The sequence below is a fragment of the Nannospalax galili genome, unplaced genomic scaffold (assembly GCF_000622305.1).
Source record: "Nannospalax galili isolate Female #2095 unplaced genomic scaffold, S.galili_v1.0 scaffold75, whole genome shotgun sequence".
Taxonomy (NCBI): Eukaryota; Metazoa; Chordata; class Mammalia; order Rodentia; family Spalacidae; genus Nannospalax; species Nannospalax galili.
In genome coordinates this window covers 9,125,893-9,147,691 of record NW_008339433.1, presented here as the reverse complement: position 1 = coordinate 9,147,691, position 21,799 = coordinate 9,125,893, and the positions used below count along the sequence as shown (strand labels likewise).

Sequence of the window (21,799 nt, the reverse complement as noted above, 5' to 3'; positions counted from 1 at the left end):
AAGGTTAAAAACTCATCCAATTTTATGTCTTACAGGGCTTATACTTGCACCCACTTGTGAAAGAGATACATCTTTGCTCTGGAAATTGTTATTGAATATGTTAATGCTGTAATGAAATGCTTCTAATCATGTGGTTATTAAATAAAAAAAAAAAATTAAAAAAAAAAAAAGAGGGCACAGAACCAGGCATCGTAGCATACTCCCACACCTCTAATCCACCACTCCATAGGCACAGCCAGGCGGATCTCTGTGAGTTCAAGGCCAGCCTGGTCAACACAAAGAGTTCCAGGCAACCAGGGCTACATAGTGAGACCCTGTCTCAAAATAGGGGTGGGGGCATAGGGCCAGCAAGATGGCTCACAAAGGTGCTTACCATCAACCTGATGACCTGAATTCAATTCCTGGGACTCACATGGTGAAAGAAGAAAACTGACTCTTGCAAGTTGTTCATGGACCTCCACATATGCACCGTGTGTATATATATATACACACATATACACTGCATATAAAACTGGTATAATCCCAGCACTTAGGGGAACGCAAGGACTGCCTTGTGTTCAAGAACAGCCTAGGCTACACAGACAGTGGCAGGCCAGCTTGGACTATAGAGTAAAACCCTTAAGAAACCAAAACAGGACAGACAGGCACTCAGACTCTTGTCGTTTCAGTGATTGTTTTCCCATAAGTTTAAGTCAGGCAAGTTCTCATTTTATAAATCCTAATGTAGAGTTACCTGTGACTCGTTTGCTTATATCTTTCCTTCTGAGAGGTCTGTTATAACAAGAAAAGAAAAAAATAGCATTTTAAGCTATGAAAGTTGGTCATGTGAAAAGAAACACTTAAAATTAATAAAACATGGTTTTAAGCCATAAAATGACTTCCTTGATTTTTAAGTTCACAGAGGAGATAAGTGAACAACACTTTCTTCAACTAATGGGAAATATTTATTGCTGAGCTTTGTCTGGCAGGCCTCAGAGTTCTTTTGCAGTGCATAGTAGGACACCAACAAATACACATATATATACTTTTGGAGTTGAAGACTCTCTTATCACTTTAGTATGAAACTGATTAGGAAGTACAGCCTTCCTAAACTGAGGGTCACTTAAGTCAGTGCCAGTGCTGTGAAATAATAGTGGGTTACAGACAAAGTCTACTCTATGATACAAGGAAAGAAAGCTACATACATAGGAAATATTGAAATATTCATAACTCTATCAGATGTGATAACCAGTGACTAATAGATTAATGATGAGCCTGTCCCTTTTAGTGTCTCTACTGCAGTTAAATGCTGATGATGGTGGTGGTAATGGTGATGATGATGATGATTTGGTATTTTTGAGACAGGGTCTCCCTATAGCCCCAGATGGCCTAGAACTCACTATGTAGACCAGGCTGGCCTTGATCTCACAGAGCTCTACCTGCCTCTGTCTCCAAAGAGCTGGGATTAAAGGCATGCCCCACCATACCCAGCCCTATTTGGTATTTTTGAGATAGGATCTCTCTGTAGCCCCAGCTGGCTTGGAACATCAGGCTGGCCTCAATGTCACAGAGATTTGCCTGCCTCTACCTCCCAGGTGCTGGGATTAAAGGCATATGCCACCATGCCCAGCTGAGAAGTTAGATTAATTTTGGCAGAAACTTGAAGTCAAAGTTAACAAAAATATGTTAAGGCTGCAGAAAAAAACTCAGTGCATACATTTTGTTTTTCAGATAACCTCCAAAAGAAGAGAAGTTGTTTTTTCGAGAATACCTAAGTCTCCTCACCAAATACTTCCTAGTTCTCCCCTTAACCTTTATGACTATGCAGATCTATATGAAGGGGCACAGGTAAGAGACAAGCATTCTTATATGAGATGAGACCATTGTAACTTGGTCTATTACTAACTGCACTGTTAGCGCTGATTTTGAAGGTTTCAATTCAAAGACACTAAAGAATTTCTTGTAAAACATTATTTAAGGTCCACAGAAGAAGAAATAAAGAGACCATGTTTGGTCTAGTTCACCAACCTATCCCCAGTGCCCACCAATGAATACAACACCCTCAACAAAAATTTACTGCAGTTTAACCACCAGGCCTTGGGGCTATGTGGGCCATTGGAAATACCAGCAGCTCTATAGTCAGAGACTAATTCCATAAGGTAGATTTAACTAGAATTTGGAGAATAAAGGGTAGAGAGATGGTTCAACAGTTAAGAGCACAAATTGCTCTTCCAGAAAACCCAAGTTCAATTTCCAGCAACCATGCCAGGCAGCTCACAACTACCTATAACTCCAGGTCCTGGGAGATCCAATGCCTCTGGCTTCCTCAGGCACCTGCACTCACATGTGCATTAATCCCCTCCCCAACACACACACATATGCACATACTTTAAAAAAATACATTTTAAAAAAGAACTAGGAGGATACAAAGAACAAACAGGGCAAGACTAAGTTTGTTCTTATCACCACAAATGGTCAGAGAGTGGGCCTCCTTCTAGCACCCAAGGTCTCTGACCAAATGTCACTCAACACTGGAAAGTCACCTGATCATATAATATAAACACAGGTCACCTCCACCACCCATCTACTGCACCTATTCATTTTCCTTCCTCATTATCTGCTTTGTGGGTTTGTTTGAAGACAGAGACTCATTATGTAGACCTGGCTGGCCTGGAATTCCCAATATAGACCAAGCTGACCTGGAACTCTCCCAGTGCGGGATTAAAGATGTGCACCACCATGCCCAGCTGCTTTGTATTTTTTTATAGTGCTTATCACTATCTGAAATTCTGTTATTTACCTGTTGGGCTACCTTCCCCCACTAAAATGTAAATTCTATGGAAGCACAACCTCCACTGTCTTGTCCACTGTTGTCTCCTTTTCACCTAAGTAAGGTGTTTAATAAGCATCTGTGAGAGGGAGTAGCTCCCAACAGGGACTAATGACTAAATATTTATCAGAAGCATTTACCTTGAAAAAGAGCCTCAAGGCTTAAAAAACAAGTCTCATATGCCGGGCATGGTGGTGCACTCCTTTAATCCCAGCACTTGGGAGTCAGAGGCAGGCTGATCGGATCGCTGTGAGTTCAAGGACAGCCTGGTCGACATAGTGCTAGGGCTACAGGGAGACCCTGTCTCAAAAAGACCAAAAAAAGAAGTTAAGCTAATTATAAAAATCAATAACCATAGAAAAATTCTGAAACACATGATGTCATGACGGAAACACAATGATATTAGGAAAGGACTTTCATCAATTGCTCTTTTTATGCTTTTAACTCATATAGCTTTTTTCCAAAATATTTTCTAATTAGTTATAATTCATTTAAATGAATATAAGCAAATTTTTTCTATACTTACTGCAAAGCAGAGCTTTTTTGCCTTCTTTTTTATAGTGCTGGAGATTGAACATAGGGCCTCACCACAGGCTGGGTAAGCCCTCTACCACTGAGGTACAGGCCCAGCCTTAAAGTAGGCTTTAGAGGCTACTGACAGAGCTGGGCTACAGTTAGGAAGTTACAAAGTGAAACTGGCACTGCTAGAACACGAATGGTAATACGAGTTTAAATTCAGGCTAGATGGTCCCCTTCTCTAACACCCAGAAACAGCTACAAAAGTAGAGGACTTTCCAAAGTTGAATCCAAAATCCTATTTCTGATGTCCATTTTTGGGGACTTTATGTTTTTAAAGATTTATTTATTTATTTGAGTTTAGAAATTATTTTAAGGTAGAGCTGGAGAGATGGCTCAGCAGTTAAGAGCACTGGCTGCTCTTGCAGAGGACCCAGGTTTAATTCCCAGCACCCACATGGCAGCTAACAACCATCCTTTAACTCCAGTTCCAGGGAATCCAACACCCTCTTCTGTCCTCCGTGGGCACTACACGACACAGGTGCACTTATACACATGCATACAAAACACTCACGTAAAATAAAAATAATAAAAATGTTTTATTTTATAAGTGTATTGCCTGCATGTATGAAAGTGTGCCACGTGTGTGCTTTGTGCCCACAGAGGCCAGAAGAGAGTGATTTCCCCGAACTGGAGTTATGGATGGTTGTTAGCCTCCATGTGGTACTGGGAACTGAACCTGGGTCCTCTTCAAGAGCAGCCAGTGCTCTTAACCACTGAGCCATCTCTCCAGTCCTGCTGTTTTAGGTTTTTGGTTTTGGTTTGTTTGTTTTTGAGGCAGGGTCTCCAGAATGTAGCCCTGGCTCACCTGGGGCTCACTAGGTAAACCAGGCTAGCCTCAAACTCATAGAGCTCTACCTGTCTCTGCCTCATTTGTGCTGGGATTAAAGGCATCCACCATGCCTGGCATTCTCAGTATCCACTGTGACATGGAAAAGTAAAGTACAAAATCTATGGGGCTGGAGAGATGGCTCAGCAGTTAAGAGCACTGACTGCTCTTGCAGAGGACTCAGGTTCGATTCCCAGCACCCACATGGCAGCTAACAACTGATTGTAACTCCAGTTCTGGGGGATCCTGTGCCCTCTTCTGACTCTGTTGGCATTGTACAGCACAGGTGCACTTACCTACACACAGGCAATACACTCATACACATAAAACAAAAATAATAAATAAAATATTTTTTTTTAATCCACAAAGCAACTGAAAACTTGCTAAGTTCATAGGAGTAAAAGGCACATAGGAGGACTCTGAGCTCCACACCAAACCAAGAGCTATCAGAAAGAGCTTAGAGTTAAAAACCGGACCTACCTACACTGTTAAAACTTAGTCCTGTAGTTCTGTTTCAGGGTGCAAATCCCTTTCTGAATTTGCAGGTAGAGGGACCCAGTCTTGGGAATCATCCAAGGGGATAAATCTAGTTACTCCAGATCAATAAACAGCAAAGTAGGTTTGAGCTGTCCAGTTCTTCTATGTAGTAAGTTTTCCTGTTTACTTTCTGCAGTGAGCAAGCACAACTTTTGTAAAAACAAAAAAAAAAATATTTCATTTAAAAAACTAAATGACACAGAAGCCAACAAGTAGGTCAACTATTTTTCTCACTTTCTCTAAACAATAACAGTGTGGTGTTTGTGTACATATTCAATTGGCAGGGAATTACTGTTTAATAGATGCCTTTGTCAGATATATTCTTGTTGCTGATAAGGTGCTTTTCACTGTAAACAAGACTCTCTTAGGGTCAGCCAGCCCTCAGTAAGTGCTTCACTGTGCCGGTAGGGCTTAGAATTATTAAGTGTTCAATGTCAATTCTCAAGGCCCAATTTCAGAAGTAGTTTGGGGGAGTTCTTTCCACAGTGTGGTCATCTAAACTAGATCAAGGATCTGCAAGTCAGAACCTCTTTAATGCCCTATCCATGGAAGACCTCACAGCATTTGTTTTATGTAAATTATATCTATTGGCATTTGCTGTATTAAAAACAAAAGGTGAGAAATGAATAAAACGCAAGAACATTAGAGTCATCAGGATGGTGATGTCATCACTCATTATGTAGCCTCTGGAAAATTCTACTTCACACAAGTAAAAGGCATGATAGCGAAAAGGAGGAAGATCTTAGCGTTGTTGATGAACGTTTTGATTTCGCAGGCACAAAGCCCTTGAGAGTTATTAGATTAATTAGTTCATTACAAATCCTTCAAATGCTGGTATGTTGAAGCTTAGAATCTTTAAGCTATCCTGTGCTTACAGGAAGTTCAACAGCATCCCTGGCCTCTATGTTCTGGAGGCCCTAAAAGCAATCACCTAGTGGGACAACCGAAAATGCCTCCAGATCCTGCCAAATATCCACTGGTTAAAAATCCACTGTTCCAGGGTGCTGATTCTACTTTACTGAAACATGGATTACAAACATCAACCTCCGCCCTCCCAAATAGACCTATTTCCACCCCATTCCCATCCGGGTCTGTTTCTTCTGTTCTTTTATTAAAGTACAACTAGCAAGAGCCAGCAGGTAACAACAAGCACAGAGTAAATCAGGTCAGGAGGACACATTCTGATCAAAGTTCAGGTTGAGGCTCTAAAGGACTCCCAGTCTATTTATTGCAGCAAAGCACAACCAACCAACATTAACCCATCTACTCTTATCACCTAAAAACAACCTAACCCTTAGGCTATTACCCTGCCACTTCCTGTAAACCAGGAATAAGCCAACTGTGATGGGAAAGAAGAAAGCAAGAGTCTCTAAAGACAAGACTCACAAACACAACTACCAAAAACTCCTATCTGGGACACTCCCTCAACTGTTTTTTTTTGTTTTTGTTTTTGTTTTTTTCCTGTCGAAGTCTGGCTGGGAGAAAGTGGCAAAAGTGATAGGGTTAAAAAAATTGAGGGCCTGGTGTGGTGGCGTACGCCTTTAATCACAGCACTCGGCAGAGGAAGGCGATCTCTGAGTTCAAGGCCAGCCTGATGTACATAGTGAGTTCCAAGACACCTGGGGCTACAGGAAGACCCTGTGTCAGAAAGACCCCCCCCAAAAAAAATTGAGATCCTGGACAACTCAGATATTCACTTTCCACCAAAGTTTTCACTCATTCTTTCAGTCCAGGGGTTGAATCCAGGTTTTCCTTTCTGAAAATTACTCCAGCAAAACTCTTTTAGCAAACTCAAATCCCGCACCATTTCTCATCTCTCCAATCACCCTTTTTCCAAGCCTCAAATTCCTACCTACAAAGCCCCCAACCCTGCTTTTGCCCTTCAGGCCCTCCTGTCTTATCTGCCGTCCCCCTGCGATTTCATACAGGTACAGTGTTTTCCGTTCCAATTTCCTTTCTCACCCAGCAGTTTTTCCACCATCTTCAAAACTCTTTCCTGATCCAGGAAACCAAGACTCCGGATCTCTGTCCACCCAGACTCTCACCCAAGTTGATCTCTCTACCCCGTGGTCTCCCACTCTTCTCTCTTCCTGTCTACTCCCTTGGGGGTCCTTCCCACCCGGTTACTTGCCCCCTTGTTACTCTCAAGAGCCCTTCTTCCCCGCCATCCCTCGGCCAGGCCTTCTCTAGGTCACTGCTCGCGTCCCCAGGGGCCACTGCCGCCGCCTAGTGCCAGCTGCTCAGTCTCTCGACGCCTCCTCACTGACCAGTCTTTCAGGTTGTGGCCTTTGAACCAGTGCCTCGGGCCCAAACCAAGAGATGGTGCAGGAGGGCCCAACAACTCACCCAGGACGAGAAAGAGCAGGGCGAGCCCTGAGCCAACAACTGCGGAAAGGTGGAAGCGCATCATGATCCCTCAGGGCAGGAAGCGGCGGCAGCCGGAGCGGCAATGTCAACGAACAGCCCCGCCGGACCCGGGAGGAGAACGAAGATGACCACCGACCAAAGCGTTGCAAGAGCCAGGAATCGCCGCTCCTGGCTGGAGTCATAAGACCAGGGGCGGGGCTCTTTCTTTCATTCAGCCAATCGCCACGCTTGACAGCGGCGAGAGGGCGGCGATGTCGCGGCCAATGGGCGGGGCAGCCACGCCCTGGCTTTTTGGTTCACAGTCTTTCTAACAAGCCTAAGACGTGTGCATGGAGGGCATTTTTCTAAAGCTAAGGGGAGAGGAGGAACTTTTGAGGGCTGTAGATAGTAGATGATTCTGTTCTGGGTCCTAGAGACCAAGCAGGATAAATTTTTTTTTTTTTGGCTTCAAAACAGTTGCTGGATATCCCAAAGTAACACATGGAAAAATAATCATGATTAGTCTCCAAACGTACAGGCTACCTATGCGGTTTATGCTCAGGTGAACCAGAAAACTAGGGGATAAAAAGGGGTCGCTGACAACCAAGGAAGACAGGGCTCTCGAAGTTCATCAAGTTTCAACACCCTATTTCCCACGTGGGGAAACTAAACCCATAAAGAGATAGCATCGTTTTAAATAGAGGAAGAAAAAAAAATGAGAAAAATAAAGCGAGAATAAATGGAAATAAAGATCATCCCCATTCCTACCCAGAGAGTGACGCTGTTAACATTATACAAAAAATTGTACTTCCAGATATTTTTCCTATGCATATACATGCAAATATTCTCTAATGAGTCCATACTAAGCATAGTATTTTGTACAGTTGCCAAGTGAACAGTAAACAGGCACAACCCAAACCCAGAAGATGAAAGCATTCAAACAGAAAACTCTAGAATTTGGATCAAGCACTGATCCTCAAATGTTAGTTTCCAGAACACCGAAAAATTCATCTCAGGGGTTTTTTAAACACAGGTTCTTGTATGGTGTGCCTCAGAGATTCTGAAATAAGAGCCTGTGTCTGTCCTACAAATCTTTTTAATTTTTTTCTTTGTGGCAGTACTAGAGGTTGAACCCAGGGCATACTTGCAAGTGTGGTTTTTATTGTTGTTGTTGTGTTGCTCTTCTTTCTTTCTTTCTTTCTTTCTTTCTATTTACTTATTTATTTATTTATGAAAGGGTCTCCCTGCAGCCCCAGCTGGCCTGGAGCTTGCTGAGTAGACCAGTCCTGGTCTCACAGAGATCCACCTGCCTCTGCCTCCCAAGTGCTGAGACTAAAGCTCTTTTGTGTTTTTTTTAAAAAAAAAAAAAAAAAAACAGGGTCTCACTAAGTTGTCTAGTCTGATCTTGAACTCACTCTGTAGCTCAAGCAGGACTTGAACTTGTGATCCCCATGTCTCAACCACCCGAGCAGCTAGGATTGCAGACCTTCACCATCAGGCCTGGCTTATTACTTTCTTAAACAAATACCCCAGGTAATTCTGATGTTCTGGTCCAAGGACCACACTTTGAGAAACACTAAAATATAGCTTCAAAATCATATAGTCCAGAAGATCTTAAATCTGGAGGCCTGTTTATAAATGAGCTTAGGCAAGGATTTGGGGGATGGAGAGGATCAGAATTTCTGAATTCTCAGAAATTACATGAAACATTGATGGGAATTTTTCTGAGGAAGTTCATAGATGTAGTTAATTCTCAAATGAGACTGGTGACTCCTCACTCTAGCCCTGCCCCCAGACTTCAACCTAAATATTAACAACCCTGATCTACATCCACTATTTTTTCCTTTAATGTGATTAATTCCTGAAAGTGAGAACACTTGTGAATGCTTTCTATCATGCACAAAACTAAGTCATGAGCAAGTGACTTGAACACAGGACTAGTGTACATCACAGCATTAGCCATTTACTTTAGCAAAATGTCATTTGATTGTTCTACCACAGTAAGACTTGGCTACAGCTGTGTCCTGAGTATAGCAGTATTCAGAGAACATATGACTATATTGAGCCCTTGGAAGTTGCCCCACCAATCCTTATGAACCGTGTCCCTTCCCTTTAACTCTTAAGTTGCATAACTTTAATGTTCTGCATAATTCTAAGTTATAGAAGAAGAGACAAAAAAGCATTGTGCTTAGCCGCTCACAGTGACTCATGCCTGTATTCCTAGCACTTGCGTGGCTGAGGCAAGAGGATTAGGAGTTCAAAGGTTAGCCTGAGCTAAACAAAGTTCCAGGTCTGCCTGGGCTAAAGAATGAGACCCTGTCTCAAAAAATAATAACTCAAATAAATAAAATATAAAGAAACAAGGCTTCCCAATTAGTCAAAATCTCATCCCATATAAGGTTGCCCACAAAGTTCCACAATTGGTCAAATGCAGAGAATAAGTGTCTGTGAGGTGCCCTGCCCTAAGGGACACACCTACAATGCAACCTCTACACCTAAGGCTCAGGAAACATTGTAGAATAGGAGTCAGACTATTATTGCATCTCTCAACTCTCACCAACGAATCTTCCTCATGCAGCAGCTGGTGATTAACCCAGAAAGCCACAGCTCGTCAAAGTGCAGAGAATAAAAGACTACAGAGTGCTTAGCCCTCAATAGAATTCCTATATCAAACTTCTGCCAGAGACCATTGTAGAAGAGGGAGTGAAAAGATTGTAAACAGTCAGAGGTAGTTGATGAGCACAAGAAAACAGAGTTTTCCAGACAGCTGGGAAGTTTCTCATAAGAAATTAAAGGAATAGTAAAAGCATGCACAAGACCCAAGCAATCTCAAGCCAGACAAAATCCTGACATAGAAGTGGGGAAGTAGATAAGGAGCCCCAGCCTTAGCCAAGGAACTATTGACAACTGATAATTATTGGAAGAGGGAGAGTTGGTTTTATTTAAAGATGTGATGTTAGATAGGTTAACTAGGCTCCAGTGGTTGGAAGCACACTGAAGGACATTTGGGGACACAAACTTGAGTTGATAGGCCTGAAAATATATGACAGAGTACGTAAAATCTGGCAGGGGGCTATAAGAGGAGCACAGAGAGGGGAGGAGGTCTTAATATGATCAAAATATATTGTATAAAATTCACAAAAATTCAACAAAAAGCATTAAAAAAAAAACCACTGTCTCATGCCAAATCAGCATGCTAGCTACTTTTGTCTTTTCTCCAGGTTATCTATTTCTGCAGAATCAAAAAATAATCTTTTTCACTTTTTTAAAAAAATACAAGGTTGCCGTTTATCTTTTGAAAATGTCATGAAATTTTTATTAATTGGAACACAAAGACCTGGGAACACAGCTTACTGTTGGAGCACTTTCCTGTCATGCGTTAGGATCTGGGTTCCATCCACAGCACCACAAAAAAAAGAGTTTGAGATAGCATTATAAATCCAATCTTTTCCTCAGACAAAAACAAATGCTTGTTGTTTGACCGGAACAGGTACCTTCACAAGAAAGAAGCAGGTTTTAGAGCTTAGCCTGGTGGTGTATGCTTGTAAGCCCACCTACTGGGGAGGCCAATGTGGGAGAATCACAAGTTCAAGGTTTGCCTGGCTTACAGAGTGAGTTCAAAGCCAGCCTGGTCATTTAGACCCCATCTCAAAATAAAATGTAAAAAGAGAGCTGGAGGTGTAGCTCAATGGTAGAGGGCTTGCATACCATACCACAAGACCCCCAGTTCAGTCTCCAGCACCACAAAAATAAAGTGTTTTGGAAATGGTGAGTGTTGTGTTAGAATAAATAGACCAAAAATTCTCAAAGCTTTGTCCTCTTTAACCTTCTATATTCACAATTATTTAATGCTTTATTTCTAATGCCTTTGGAGAATAATTCCTCTATGAATACATGTCCCATCCTCAGGTTGAAGGCACTTTTCCTAGACTTGCTGTGACAATGACAGAGCTACATGTGAGCCTGAGGACAATGTTTGAGCAACTTAGTATAGCCAGAGAACTTTTAGAAATTATCCAGAGTATTTTATGGGCTCTCCTGGCCCTATCTCCTACCTCCCAAGTACACCGAACTTTTTAGTAGCCCCCCTCCCTTACCCCATAGGTAGATCAAGATTCTTTTTAGCAGCTTTAATGGGACATGGCTTTTGGAGCACAGAGTAAAAAAATCACTGGTAATGCCTTCCCCCAATGTCAGCACAATGAATGGAGGAAGGAATAATGGCCCCATGAATATGATCAAAGTATATTTGTTATATGTATGTAAGAAAATACCATGATAAAACCCATTATTTTGTACAAGTAGTATATGTTACTAATTAATTTTTTAAAAAAGAAATGATGGCCCTACCAGACTTGGTAAATGCTAAAATACAGGGATTGGAGGATGGAAATGAAATGAAGGGTGAAGAGATTAAGAATTAATAAATGAAACCCAAGGTCAGGTGTGGTGGTGCAGGACTTTAATTCCAGCACTTGGGAGACAGGGAGGTAGCTCTCTGGCGAGCTCCAGGCCAGTCTGGTATACATAGTTCCAGACCAGTCAGGCCTACACAGTGAGACTCTGTTTCAAATGAAAACCCTAAAATTAAAAAAATGATCATTGTTTTTTTTAAGATCTATTAATTTTTATTGTGTGTGTCTGTGTGCTTTATGTATGTGTACTTGTATGTGTGTAGTGCCCAAAGAGGCCAGAAGAGGGCAATGGAACTACCATGTGGGTGCTGGAAATTGAACTCAGGTCCCCTGCACGAGCAGCAAGTGGTCTTAATCCCCTGAGATAATCTCTCTATCCCCAATAACTGCTTTTTTAAAAATGGACAAATATCCCTGAGCTATTAGTATCATTTACTTGCTAGCATGTGATCTTTTTCTTTCTTTTTTTTTTGCTATCATGTATTAATTGTACAAAATAATGGGTTTCACTATGACATTTTCATACTTGTATATACTGTGCCTTTGTCATATTTTCTTCCCATCATCCTCTCTGACCCCCTCCTCACTCCTTCTCCCCCTAAATAGTCCCTCTTTCTGCTTTCACATCATACATGTGTATTTAAAACTAGAGTCCACATATGGGAGAAAACGTAGTATTTGACTTTTCTCCCACATTACCTGCTCTTATTCCCTGTTCTTCCTTCCTTTAAAGCCTTTCCTCCCCCTCATGTCATATATTTTATCTAGATTTCACAAAAAAAAAGTGATAGTTTCTCTTTCTGAGTCTATCTTATCCCATTTACATGACAGTCTTCAGTTCCATGCATTTTACAAAATAAGTATTGATATAAAGCCATAGTGAGAGACAGAAAATGCAGGCTCGCCGCCGTCTGGCCACAGCCCAGCGCTCCATCATTACTGGTTGCAGAGCGCCGCGCTCCCTCAGATCTGAATTAAACAGCCACCATGTCCAAAACCGCAAAGACCAAGATCACCAAAAAGCGCTTTCAGCACGCAACATTTGACCTGCCCCAGATCCAGTTCAAAGCGGCCTTCTGCATGAACGACCGGAACCGTGACGGTTTCACCTCTTTGCCAAGGAAGACTTGCACAACACGCTTGGTTCTCTAGAGAGAATCCATCGACGCAAACCTGCCTGGTCTCCATCTCACAGAGATCCCCCTGCCCCTGCCTCCTAAGTGCTGGGATTAAAGGTGTGTGCCACCATGCCTGGCTTTATTATTTTTTTTAAGGTACTACAATCCAAGGTCTCATATATGTCAGACAAGTGCTCTATCCTTAAGTATAATACTTCTCTCTTCAAAGGCAACTTTTGTTACTTTTTTTTCCCTTTCCCTATCGGTCACTTTTGTTACGAAGTAACTGATCCAACTGTTCCTAATGATATCTCAAACTTTTTTTTTTCCCAGTCTTTCTGAGACAGGGTCTCCCTGTAGCCCCAGCTGTCTTAAAACTCACTATGTAGACCAGGCTGGCCTTGAACTCACAGAGATATGCCTGCTTCTGCCTCTTGAGTGGGGATTAAAGGCATGTGCCATGATGCCTGGCTCCAAACTTCTTTTTGAGGGGGTGTTTATACTTTTATTTATTTTTATTAGCGTGTATTCATTGCACAAAGTGATGTTTCATTATGATATTTTCACCAAATTATATCGTGTACTTGGTCCATACTATGTCCCCTTTTCCCTTTTCTGTCTCCTTTCCCCACTCCCACCAATCCCCTTCCTTTTCCTAAATAGTCCCTTCTCCTTTCGTGCAATTATATGTATGTATGTATATACATTCTAGGTTAGTCATATGAGAAAATATCAGTGGTTCTTCCCTATCCTCTGGGAAATGAGATTAAGAAGTAGGAAAGAAGGACTAGAGAGATGGCTCAGCAGTGAAGAGCACTGGCTGCTCTTGCAGAGGACTGGGGTTCAATTCCGAGCACCCAAGCGATGACTAACAACCATCTGTAACTCTAGTTCCAGGGGAATCCAACTCCCTCTTCTGACCTCCTTGGGCATTGCATGACACTGGTGCATTTACATATATTTAGACAATATACACATAAAATATAAATAAATAAATAAATAAATGAAATATTTTTAAAAGAAATGGAATAAAGGGCTGGAGAGATGGCTCATTGGTTAAGAACACTTGATGCTCATGCTAAGGACCCAAGTTTGGTTCCTGGAACCCATATTTTGGTGGCTCACAATCACCTGTAACTCCAGGTCCAGGGGATCCAAGCCCTCTTCTGGCCTCTGTGGGCACCAGGCATGCAGGTGGTGCACATACATTCAGGCAAAACACTCATATACATTAAAAATACATATTTTTTAAATGTGGGGGAGAAAGTATTTTTATTAACTTCAACAAATTTGTAGGGCAAATCTGGTTGTATTTGTAATGGTTCTTAATAAAAATCATTATAAAATCAAATAAATTTTAAAGTATATTTTCTGAGAGTATAGGTAAGTGGTAGTACTCTTGCCTAGCATGAGTAAAGCACTGGGTTCCATCCCTAACACCCAAAATAAATATTAAATAAAAATTTAAAAGTATAAAATTGATCTGTACTGTAGAGTTGACTCAGTGATTAAGTGTATATACTGCTCTTCCAAAGAACACAAGTTCGATTCCCAGCACCCACATCAGGCAACTCACAAGTGCCTCTAACTACAGCTCAAGGGGACTTTGCTCTCTCTTCTGGACTCTTCAGGGAACTTCACTCATGTACACACACACCCCCGACACACACACAAATACATATTAATGTAATTTAAATTAAATCTATCTGGGCATGGTGGTGCATGCCTTTAGTCCCAGCACTCAGGAGGCAGAAGTAGGCAGATCTCTGAAACTGAGGCCAGCCTGGTATACATAATGAGTTTGGTTTTTTTTTGTTATTTTTTTTTTGGTCTTTTTGAGACAGGGTCTCCCTGTAGCTCCAGCTGTCCTGGAACTCACTAAGTAGACCAAGGTGGCCTTGAACTCATAGAGATCCGCCTGCCTCTGCCTTCCAAGTGCTGGGATTAAAGGCGTGTGCCACCACACCCAGCTATAGTGAGTTTTTGAAGTACAAAAGTGAAAAGAAAAAATTTTGAAGGCAAAAACTCAAAAGAAAACATCCCTTCTCTTTTTTGCACACCAATTCCATTCTTCCAAAGCAATAGCTTTCAATAGCTTCTCTTTATACACTTTCAGGGGCTGGATATGGTGGTGCTTGCCTTTAACCCTAGTACCCAGCAGGCAGATCTCTGTGCGATCAAGGCCAGCCTGGTCTACATAGCAAGTTCCAGGAGGCAACATGAAGACCTTGTATCAAAAGACAGAAAGAGCTCTTCTCCATTTGTCCCCCATCATCCTCTGTACGCTTGTCTTGGTCTCTTACCATGTCTTCTCGACCTTCAAATATTTTATTAAAGTGATATGCATCTTGCTCTTTTCCTTTCATCCACCATCATCCTCTGTACGCTTGTCTTGGTCTCTTACCATGTCTTCTCACAAGACTTTCAGAATCAAGTGATTCCTGGCCAAGAAACAAAAGCAAAATCGTCCTATTCCACAATGGATTCAGAACAAAACTGGTAACAAAATCAGGTACAGCTTCAAGAGAAGACACTGGAGGAGAACCAAGCTGGGTCTGAGGGGATTCACACATGATGGCACGACTGACTGTTTAAGCTGAATCATGGTCATCATTAGGCCTTCCAAATGGAACTGAAAGTTTTTATCCTGGAGATTTGGTCATTAGAAATCTGATTTGCTTTTTTATCTCCTTTGCATGAGCAAATTGATTGGTTCAGTAATAAATATGTAGAACCTTCAAAAAAAGAAAAGAAAGAAGGAAGGAAGGAAGGAAAGGAAGGAAGGAAGGAAGGAAGGAAGGAAGGAAGGAAGGAAGGAAGTTCTTTATATACTTTCAGGAGAAACATGGACACATCAGTGTACATACTTACATTCTTTTTAAAATTAGACAAACATGAGCATACTCTTCATGTTATTCAATGATTTGCTTTTCTCTGTAGCATATCTTAGAGACATTTCTTAAAGTTCATATGGTTTTATCAATGACAAGCATACTGAGATAGAAATCAGAGAGCCAATCCCAATTCACAATTTTAAATAAAAGATACCTTGGAATAAACCTAAACAAATGTATCAGTTGCTTATTTTCTGCTGTAATAAAACATCATGACCAAGACAACTTATAGAAGGAAGAATTTATTGAACTTGGGTTCCACAAGGATTAAGAGTCCATTACAGTAAGGGGCATGGCAGGAGGCAGCCAGAAGAGAAAGGTGTGAGCTCAGTTCTTCAAGCAGTCACAGAAAGCAGAGAAAGCAAAACCAGGAAATGAGATAAGGCTATGAACACTCAAAGACACCCCCCACCCGCCCAGTGACATGCCTTTTCCAGCAAGGCTGCCCCTCCTGAGCCTCTCTAAAGAGTGCCACCAACTGACCAATATTCGAATACTTGGAACTTATGGGGGACGTTTTCATCAAACCATCACACCAAGGAAGTGAAAGTTCTCTACAATGAAAACTTTAAGACACTGCAGAAAGAAATTAAAGAAGACATCAGAAGATGGAAAGAGGGACTGGAGAGATTGCTCAGTGGTTAAGAACACTTGCTATTCTTCCAGGGGACCTGGATTCGATTCCCAGCACCCACATGACAACAAACAACCATCCATAATTCCAGTTCCAGGGGATCCAACACTGTCTTCTGGCCTCTGTGGAGCAATGGATGCATGTGGCACATTTACATACATGCATGCAAAATACCCATACATGTAAAATAAAAATAATAAATAAAATATTTCTAAAAGAAAGTGGAAAGACCTCCCATGCTCATACATTGGTAGGATTAGTAGAGTAAAAAATGGCTATTCTATCAAAAGCAATCTAAAAATTCAATGAAATTCCAAAGTGCCAACTAAATTCTTCAGAGAAATAGAAAAAAAGCAATCATTTTAAAATGCATATGGAAGCACAAAGTCCTTGGATAGCCAAAGCAATCCTGAACAATACAAAAACTGCTAGAGGTCTCACAATGTCTGATTTTAAGTTACATTACAGAGCCATAGTACAAAAAAAATCATAGTACTGGCATAAAAATAGACACAGATCAACGGAATAGAATAGAGAATGCAAATGTAAATCCATGTAACTACAGCTACCTGATTTTGATGAAGAAGCCAAAAATACACACTGGAAAAAAAACCAGCCTCTTTAATAAATGGTACTGGAAAATTGAATATCTACATGTAGAAGAATGAAACCTGATCCTCTCACTCTGCTTAAAAAATTAACTCCAAATGGATCAAAGATTTCAATGTTAGACCTGAAACTCTGAAACTGTGAGAAGATAAAATAGGGAGTATATTTAAAGACCTAGGCATAGGTAAGGACTTTCTGAATATGACTCCAGTTGCTCAGGAAATAAGGCCAACAAGTGGAACCTCATGAAATTAAAAAGCTGTGTATTTCAAAGGAAACAGTTAATCAAGTAAAGAGGCAGTCTACAGAATGGGGGAAAATGTTTGCCAGCTATACATCTGACAGACGATTAGTGTCAAGAATATTTAAAGAGCTTAAAAACCTAAGCATCAAGAAAGCAAACAACCTGATTAAAAATTGATCTATGAAACTGAACAGAGAGTTCTCAAAAGAAGAAATGCAAATAGTAAATACTTTAGTGTTCAACATCTTTAACCATAAGGGAAATGCTAATTAAAACTTCTTCTAGATTTCATCTTATTCCAATCATTCCAATAATGCCTATTATCAAGAAAAATTTCAGGGGGACTGGAGAGATAGCTCAGCGGTTATGATCACTGGCTGCTGTTGCAGAAGACCCAGGTTCAGTTCCCAGCACCCACATGGCAGCTAACAAGTGCCCATAACTCCAGTTCCAGAGGATGAGATGCTCTCTTCCGATCTGCACAGGCATTACACAACAGGAGTGCACATATACAGGCGATATGCTCATACACATAAAAATAAAAATAATAAATAAAAATATAAAAAAGAAAAATTTCAGCACTCACAATGCAGAGGTGGGGAGAGCCCTGTGAGGTCAAGGTTAGCTTGCTCTGCATAGCAAGTCTGCCAGAGACACATCGTGACTCTCTCTCTCTCTTTCTCTCTCTCTCTCTGTATGTGTGTGTGTCTGTGTATTCCAAAATCAGAAAAAGTTTAATTGAACGTAACCCCCATGGATGGATATTGCTTTTCCCAGAAGCCAAGGAAACCTATTGCCTGCATGTTATTAAATGGAAACCTCCGCGCCAGGTGGAGAATACTTCTCTATGAGTTGTTAACCAGGAAGAACACAGAGGCCCCCAAAACAATACAAACTGTTTTCCCTTGCTCTTGGTTATCTGCCATAACTTGATGGTATGATCCTATTGCTAAAGACACCACATATTTTCATCATGGGACATAGAGAAATCAAGCTGGAGCTGTGGTGGAAACTCCCTCCTATTGTCTAGGTTTCATAGTGCCAGCAATTGTCATGCAGACTCCTCAAGGATAAAAGTAATCAAAATTTTTATCCAGCTGTGAATCCTATGAGTTTTGATAATCACTTGCCAGGCAACATGTGTCCTCTAGTGCAATAATGGCATGACTGTTATGGGTTTAACCAACTTCTTTCTGATTGAATTTGAATCCTACTCTATAGCAGGGAACTCATGCCTGGTACTGTCGATCTGGTCAAGAGCCTTTGGCTGGGGAGGTCATAGGCCCTAAGGGGGACTCTACTACTGTTGTTTTGCCAAGTGGTCATGTTGCCAAACTGCCATCTAAATATTCACATTTATACCCATAGATCAGTGTGCACACAGCCATCATTAGAGAAGCTTCTTACTGCATCAGGTGGCAGTTAATGTAGAAGCCCAAATCTGGTCAAAGTGCCTAGAATACGTGATAGTGAAGTGCTTGGACCTGAATAAGATAGCTATGTAACCCCTTCTAAACTTCAAGGAACATTTAGGAAGAAGGGATGGAAAGACTATAAGAGCCAGAGACTGGAGAGTTGTGCAATACAAAGACATCTTCTGGACATGACATAGCCATTGCACTCCTGCATTCACTGAAGCTGTGCTTATCTGCACAAGACCTGCACAAGACTGAGTCTGTTGGCATTTCATCATGCATAAGGCAGAAGCCCATGAAGCCCCACCCTTCCTTGGTGGAGTACTGCAATTAACAGTTGTTGGGGAAAGGGTATCATTTTTGTTCAGTGGTGTAGCCACTGGTAAGTTGCTCTTGCTCCTCTAAATAACTACTGACTCATGAGTTGCCCTTGCTTTGCTAAATAACTACCCACTCATGCTTGGGCAAGAAACTAAACTCAGTGGGTTACTGTATTAGTCACTTTTCTGTTGCTGTGATAGAAACACTGACCCAAGAAATTTATAGAAGGATTTATTTGAGTTTACGGTTCCAGGGGAATTACAGTCTGTCATGGCAGGGAGGCATGGTGGCAGAGGTGGCTGGAACAGGAGCAGCAGAAGTGAAGATCTCACATTGTCACTCAGGCACAGGAAGCAAGAGGGCGACTGGAGATCTGGCAAGGCTTAAGAACTCTCTAAGCCCACCCCCAGTGACATGTTTCCTCCAGGACAGCCACACCTTCTAAAACCTCTCAAAACAGCGCCATCATCTGGGGACAAAATATCCAAACACTTAGAGCCTATAGGGACATTTTCATTCAAACCACTACAGTTACGCTCCAAAAGAAGGTTGGGGGGAGGTTGAGAATGATTCTAGCAGGGGAGGAAGCAGGATAAGAGAGGGAAATGGAGGAAGAAAACTACTAAAATTTGTTATATAAGTGTACAAAACTGTCAAACAGTGAAAAAAATCAAAAGTTTAAGTCATATAGGGGCCAGAAAGATGGCTCAGCAGTTAAGAGCACTTGCTCTTACAGAGTATTTGGTTTGGTCTCCACCTGTGCGGAAGCTCACAACCATCTGTAACTTCAGTTCCAGGTGACCTAGCATCTTCTTCTGGTCTCCACAGGCACCTGCGCACATGTGGCACACATAAACTCACACACATACACATAAATCTAAAAAATAAGAAATTTAAGTCATATAGTTTTACTTCATTCTTTTTTTTTTTAAGACTTGGCCTTGGGGGCTGGAGAGATGGCTCAGTGGTTAAGAGCACTGACTGCTCTTGCATAGGATCTGGGTTTGATTTCCAGAACCCACACAGTGGCTAACAACCATCTATAACTCCAGTTCCAGGGGATCCAGCGCCCTCTTCTGACCTCTGTGGGCATTGCACAACATGGGTACACTTACATATATTCAGGCAATACATTCATATACATAAAAAAATAATTATTTTTTTAAAGATTTGGCCTTGAATTCACTATGCAGCTGAGGATCATCTTGAGTCTCTATTCCTCCTGCCTCCATCTTCCAGTATATCATTTTTTAAAAAAGATTGTGTGAGGCTAGACAGAGAGCTTAGTAGTTAACAGCATTAGCTGCTCTTGCAGAAGATCCAGGTTCAGTACCCAGCATCCACATAGGAGCTAACAACCATCTGTAGCTCCAGTTCCATGGAATCTGACACCCTTTCTGGCCTCTGCAGATATGTGATGTACTTACATGCATGCAGGCAAATCACTCATATACATAAAATATGAATAAATTAAAAATGGCTGCAGAACCTTTATTTTATTGTATAACTTTATTGTATAGCTTTATACAGTATTGATAAAAATAAACATATTCTTTCCACGCATAGTGGCAAATGCTTATAATCCACACACTCAGGAGTCCAAGGCAAGGGGGATCACAAATTCAAGGCCAGCCTAGCCAATATAGCAAGAACCTGAATAAAAAAAGATTACATTCGGGGCTGGAGAGATGGCTCAGTGGTTAAGAACATTGGTTGATCTTGCAGAAGACCTGGGTTCGAATCCCAGCACCCACATGGCAGCTACCAACTGTCCCGTAACTCCAGTCCCAGGGTGTGGGAGATAAGCTTGAGTCTAGGGTGAAAGTCTTAATGACAGCCATACAACAGGCCCGAGGGAACAGCTCCATCGCTGGAGCCACAAGGAACACCTTGTGACATTCACTCCCATTGGCAGATGATGAGACTGATGCCTAGAGCTCGCCACTCCCTAATCACCACCCTTGAGATTCCAAATTGCAACACTTAGATATTGCAACAGCCTGGGTCAAGTGGTTCCCAGGAATCCAGGCCCCATACAGGGAACTGGAACCTAAGTAACCTGAAACCTATCATGCTAATAAGGTGTCTGACTCGCGAGGTTACGATAGGACACAGCCCTGCCAAAGATCTGAGTTGTAACTTCTTGATTGGACCCCTACCCATATATAAGCTTGTGCCCTTCTACAATAAGCTGGATCTGCATCAATAAACTGGGTCTCCTGTGTTTGAATGCGGTTCTGCTGACACAGTCTCCTCACCAGCCCTGGGGTCCCTGGGGTCCGGGACCTGGCAGAAGTAGCGAGGATCAGAGGCAGCCAGCAGCAGCGAGCAGAAGAGCGGCCCCAGCACCGGGCAAGCAGAAGAGCTGCCTCAGCACTGCAACCAGCCGAAGAGTGACCACAGCTTGCAGCCTCAGCGAGGAGCGAAGGCGACATCCATGTGCTTGTAGGCAGCGCCCATGAGATTAGAGGCGGGTACCCAGTAGGCGGTGCCCTTGGGCAGAGGAGCGGGCCTGGAGACAGCACCCAGCACCGGAAGAATGGAGGGGTGGCCGCACCAGGGGATCTGACACCCTTTTCCACTTACCTACATGCAGGCAATACATGCATACACATAAAAATAATTTTTTAAAAGATTATGTTTAGTAAATAAATACTTAAACCTCACTCCTCCAAACATCTCTAAGTTTTGTTTGTTTGTTTTTTTGGATCATTAGCAATTTTATTCTGAATTTAACATTTGTTAACAAAATGCATTTATTTGGAAGGTTATCAGTTACAAGTCATCAAAAGCTCTTGTATGTTGAAAATTTAATTTTAATAGATAATTCTTTATCTTACAGAGGAGCACAATAAAATATACCACATTCTGAAGAAACTCCAGAAGTTATGAGAATAAGGGAGAAAAATTCAGATGGGCTACAATATCCATTACCTTAATAAAGATTTCTGACCAGAAGGTTAACATTTACAAATATATGACTGGCTATATTTATGACTTAAAAATTTAAAAAAAGAATCAGGAATTAGATGTGAGGGGAAGAACTCTATCA

General features: G+C 41.6%; 1 protein-coding gene and 1 pseudogene across 5 annotated transcripts in view; one reads left to right on the top strand and one right to left on the bottom strand.

Moving 5' to 3' along the window:
- The window catches only part of Lamp2 (lysosomal associated membrane protein 2), a 69,241-nt gene extending 61,942 nt beyond the window's left edge, over window positions 1-7,299 (bottom strand). For 3 of the 5 annotated variants that reach the window (XM_029563972.1, XM_008833930.3, XM_008833931.3), the window contains exon 1: window positions 7,098-7,299. In XM_029563972.1, the coding sequence (XP_029419832.1) occupies window positions 7,098-7,161 (64 nt within the window). In that variant the 5' untranslated portion in view covers window positions 7,162-7,299. The remainder of the gene's footprint in view (window positions 1-7,097) is intronic. The other 2 variants (XM_029563973.1, XM_008833932.3) reach the window with 1 other exon arrangement.
- A 7,736-nt stretch (window positions 7,300-15,035) lies between these two features.
- On the top strand, window positions 15,036-15,230 carry LOC103734895 (annotated as a pseudogene).
- The last annotated feature ends 6,569 nt before the right edge of the window (window positions 15,231-21,799 follow it).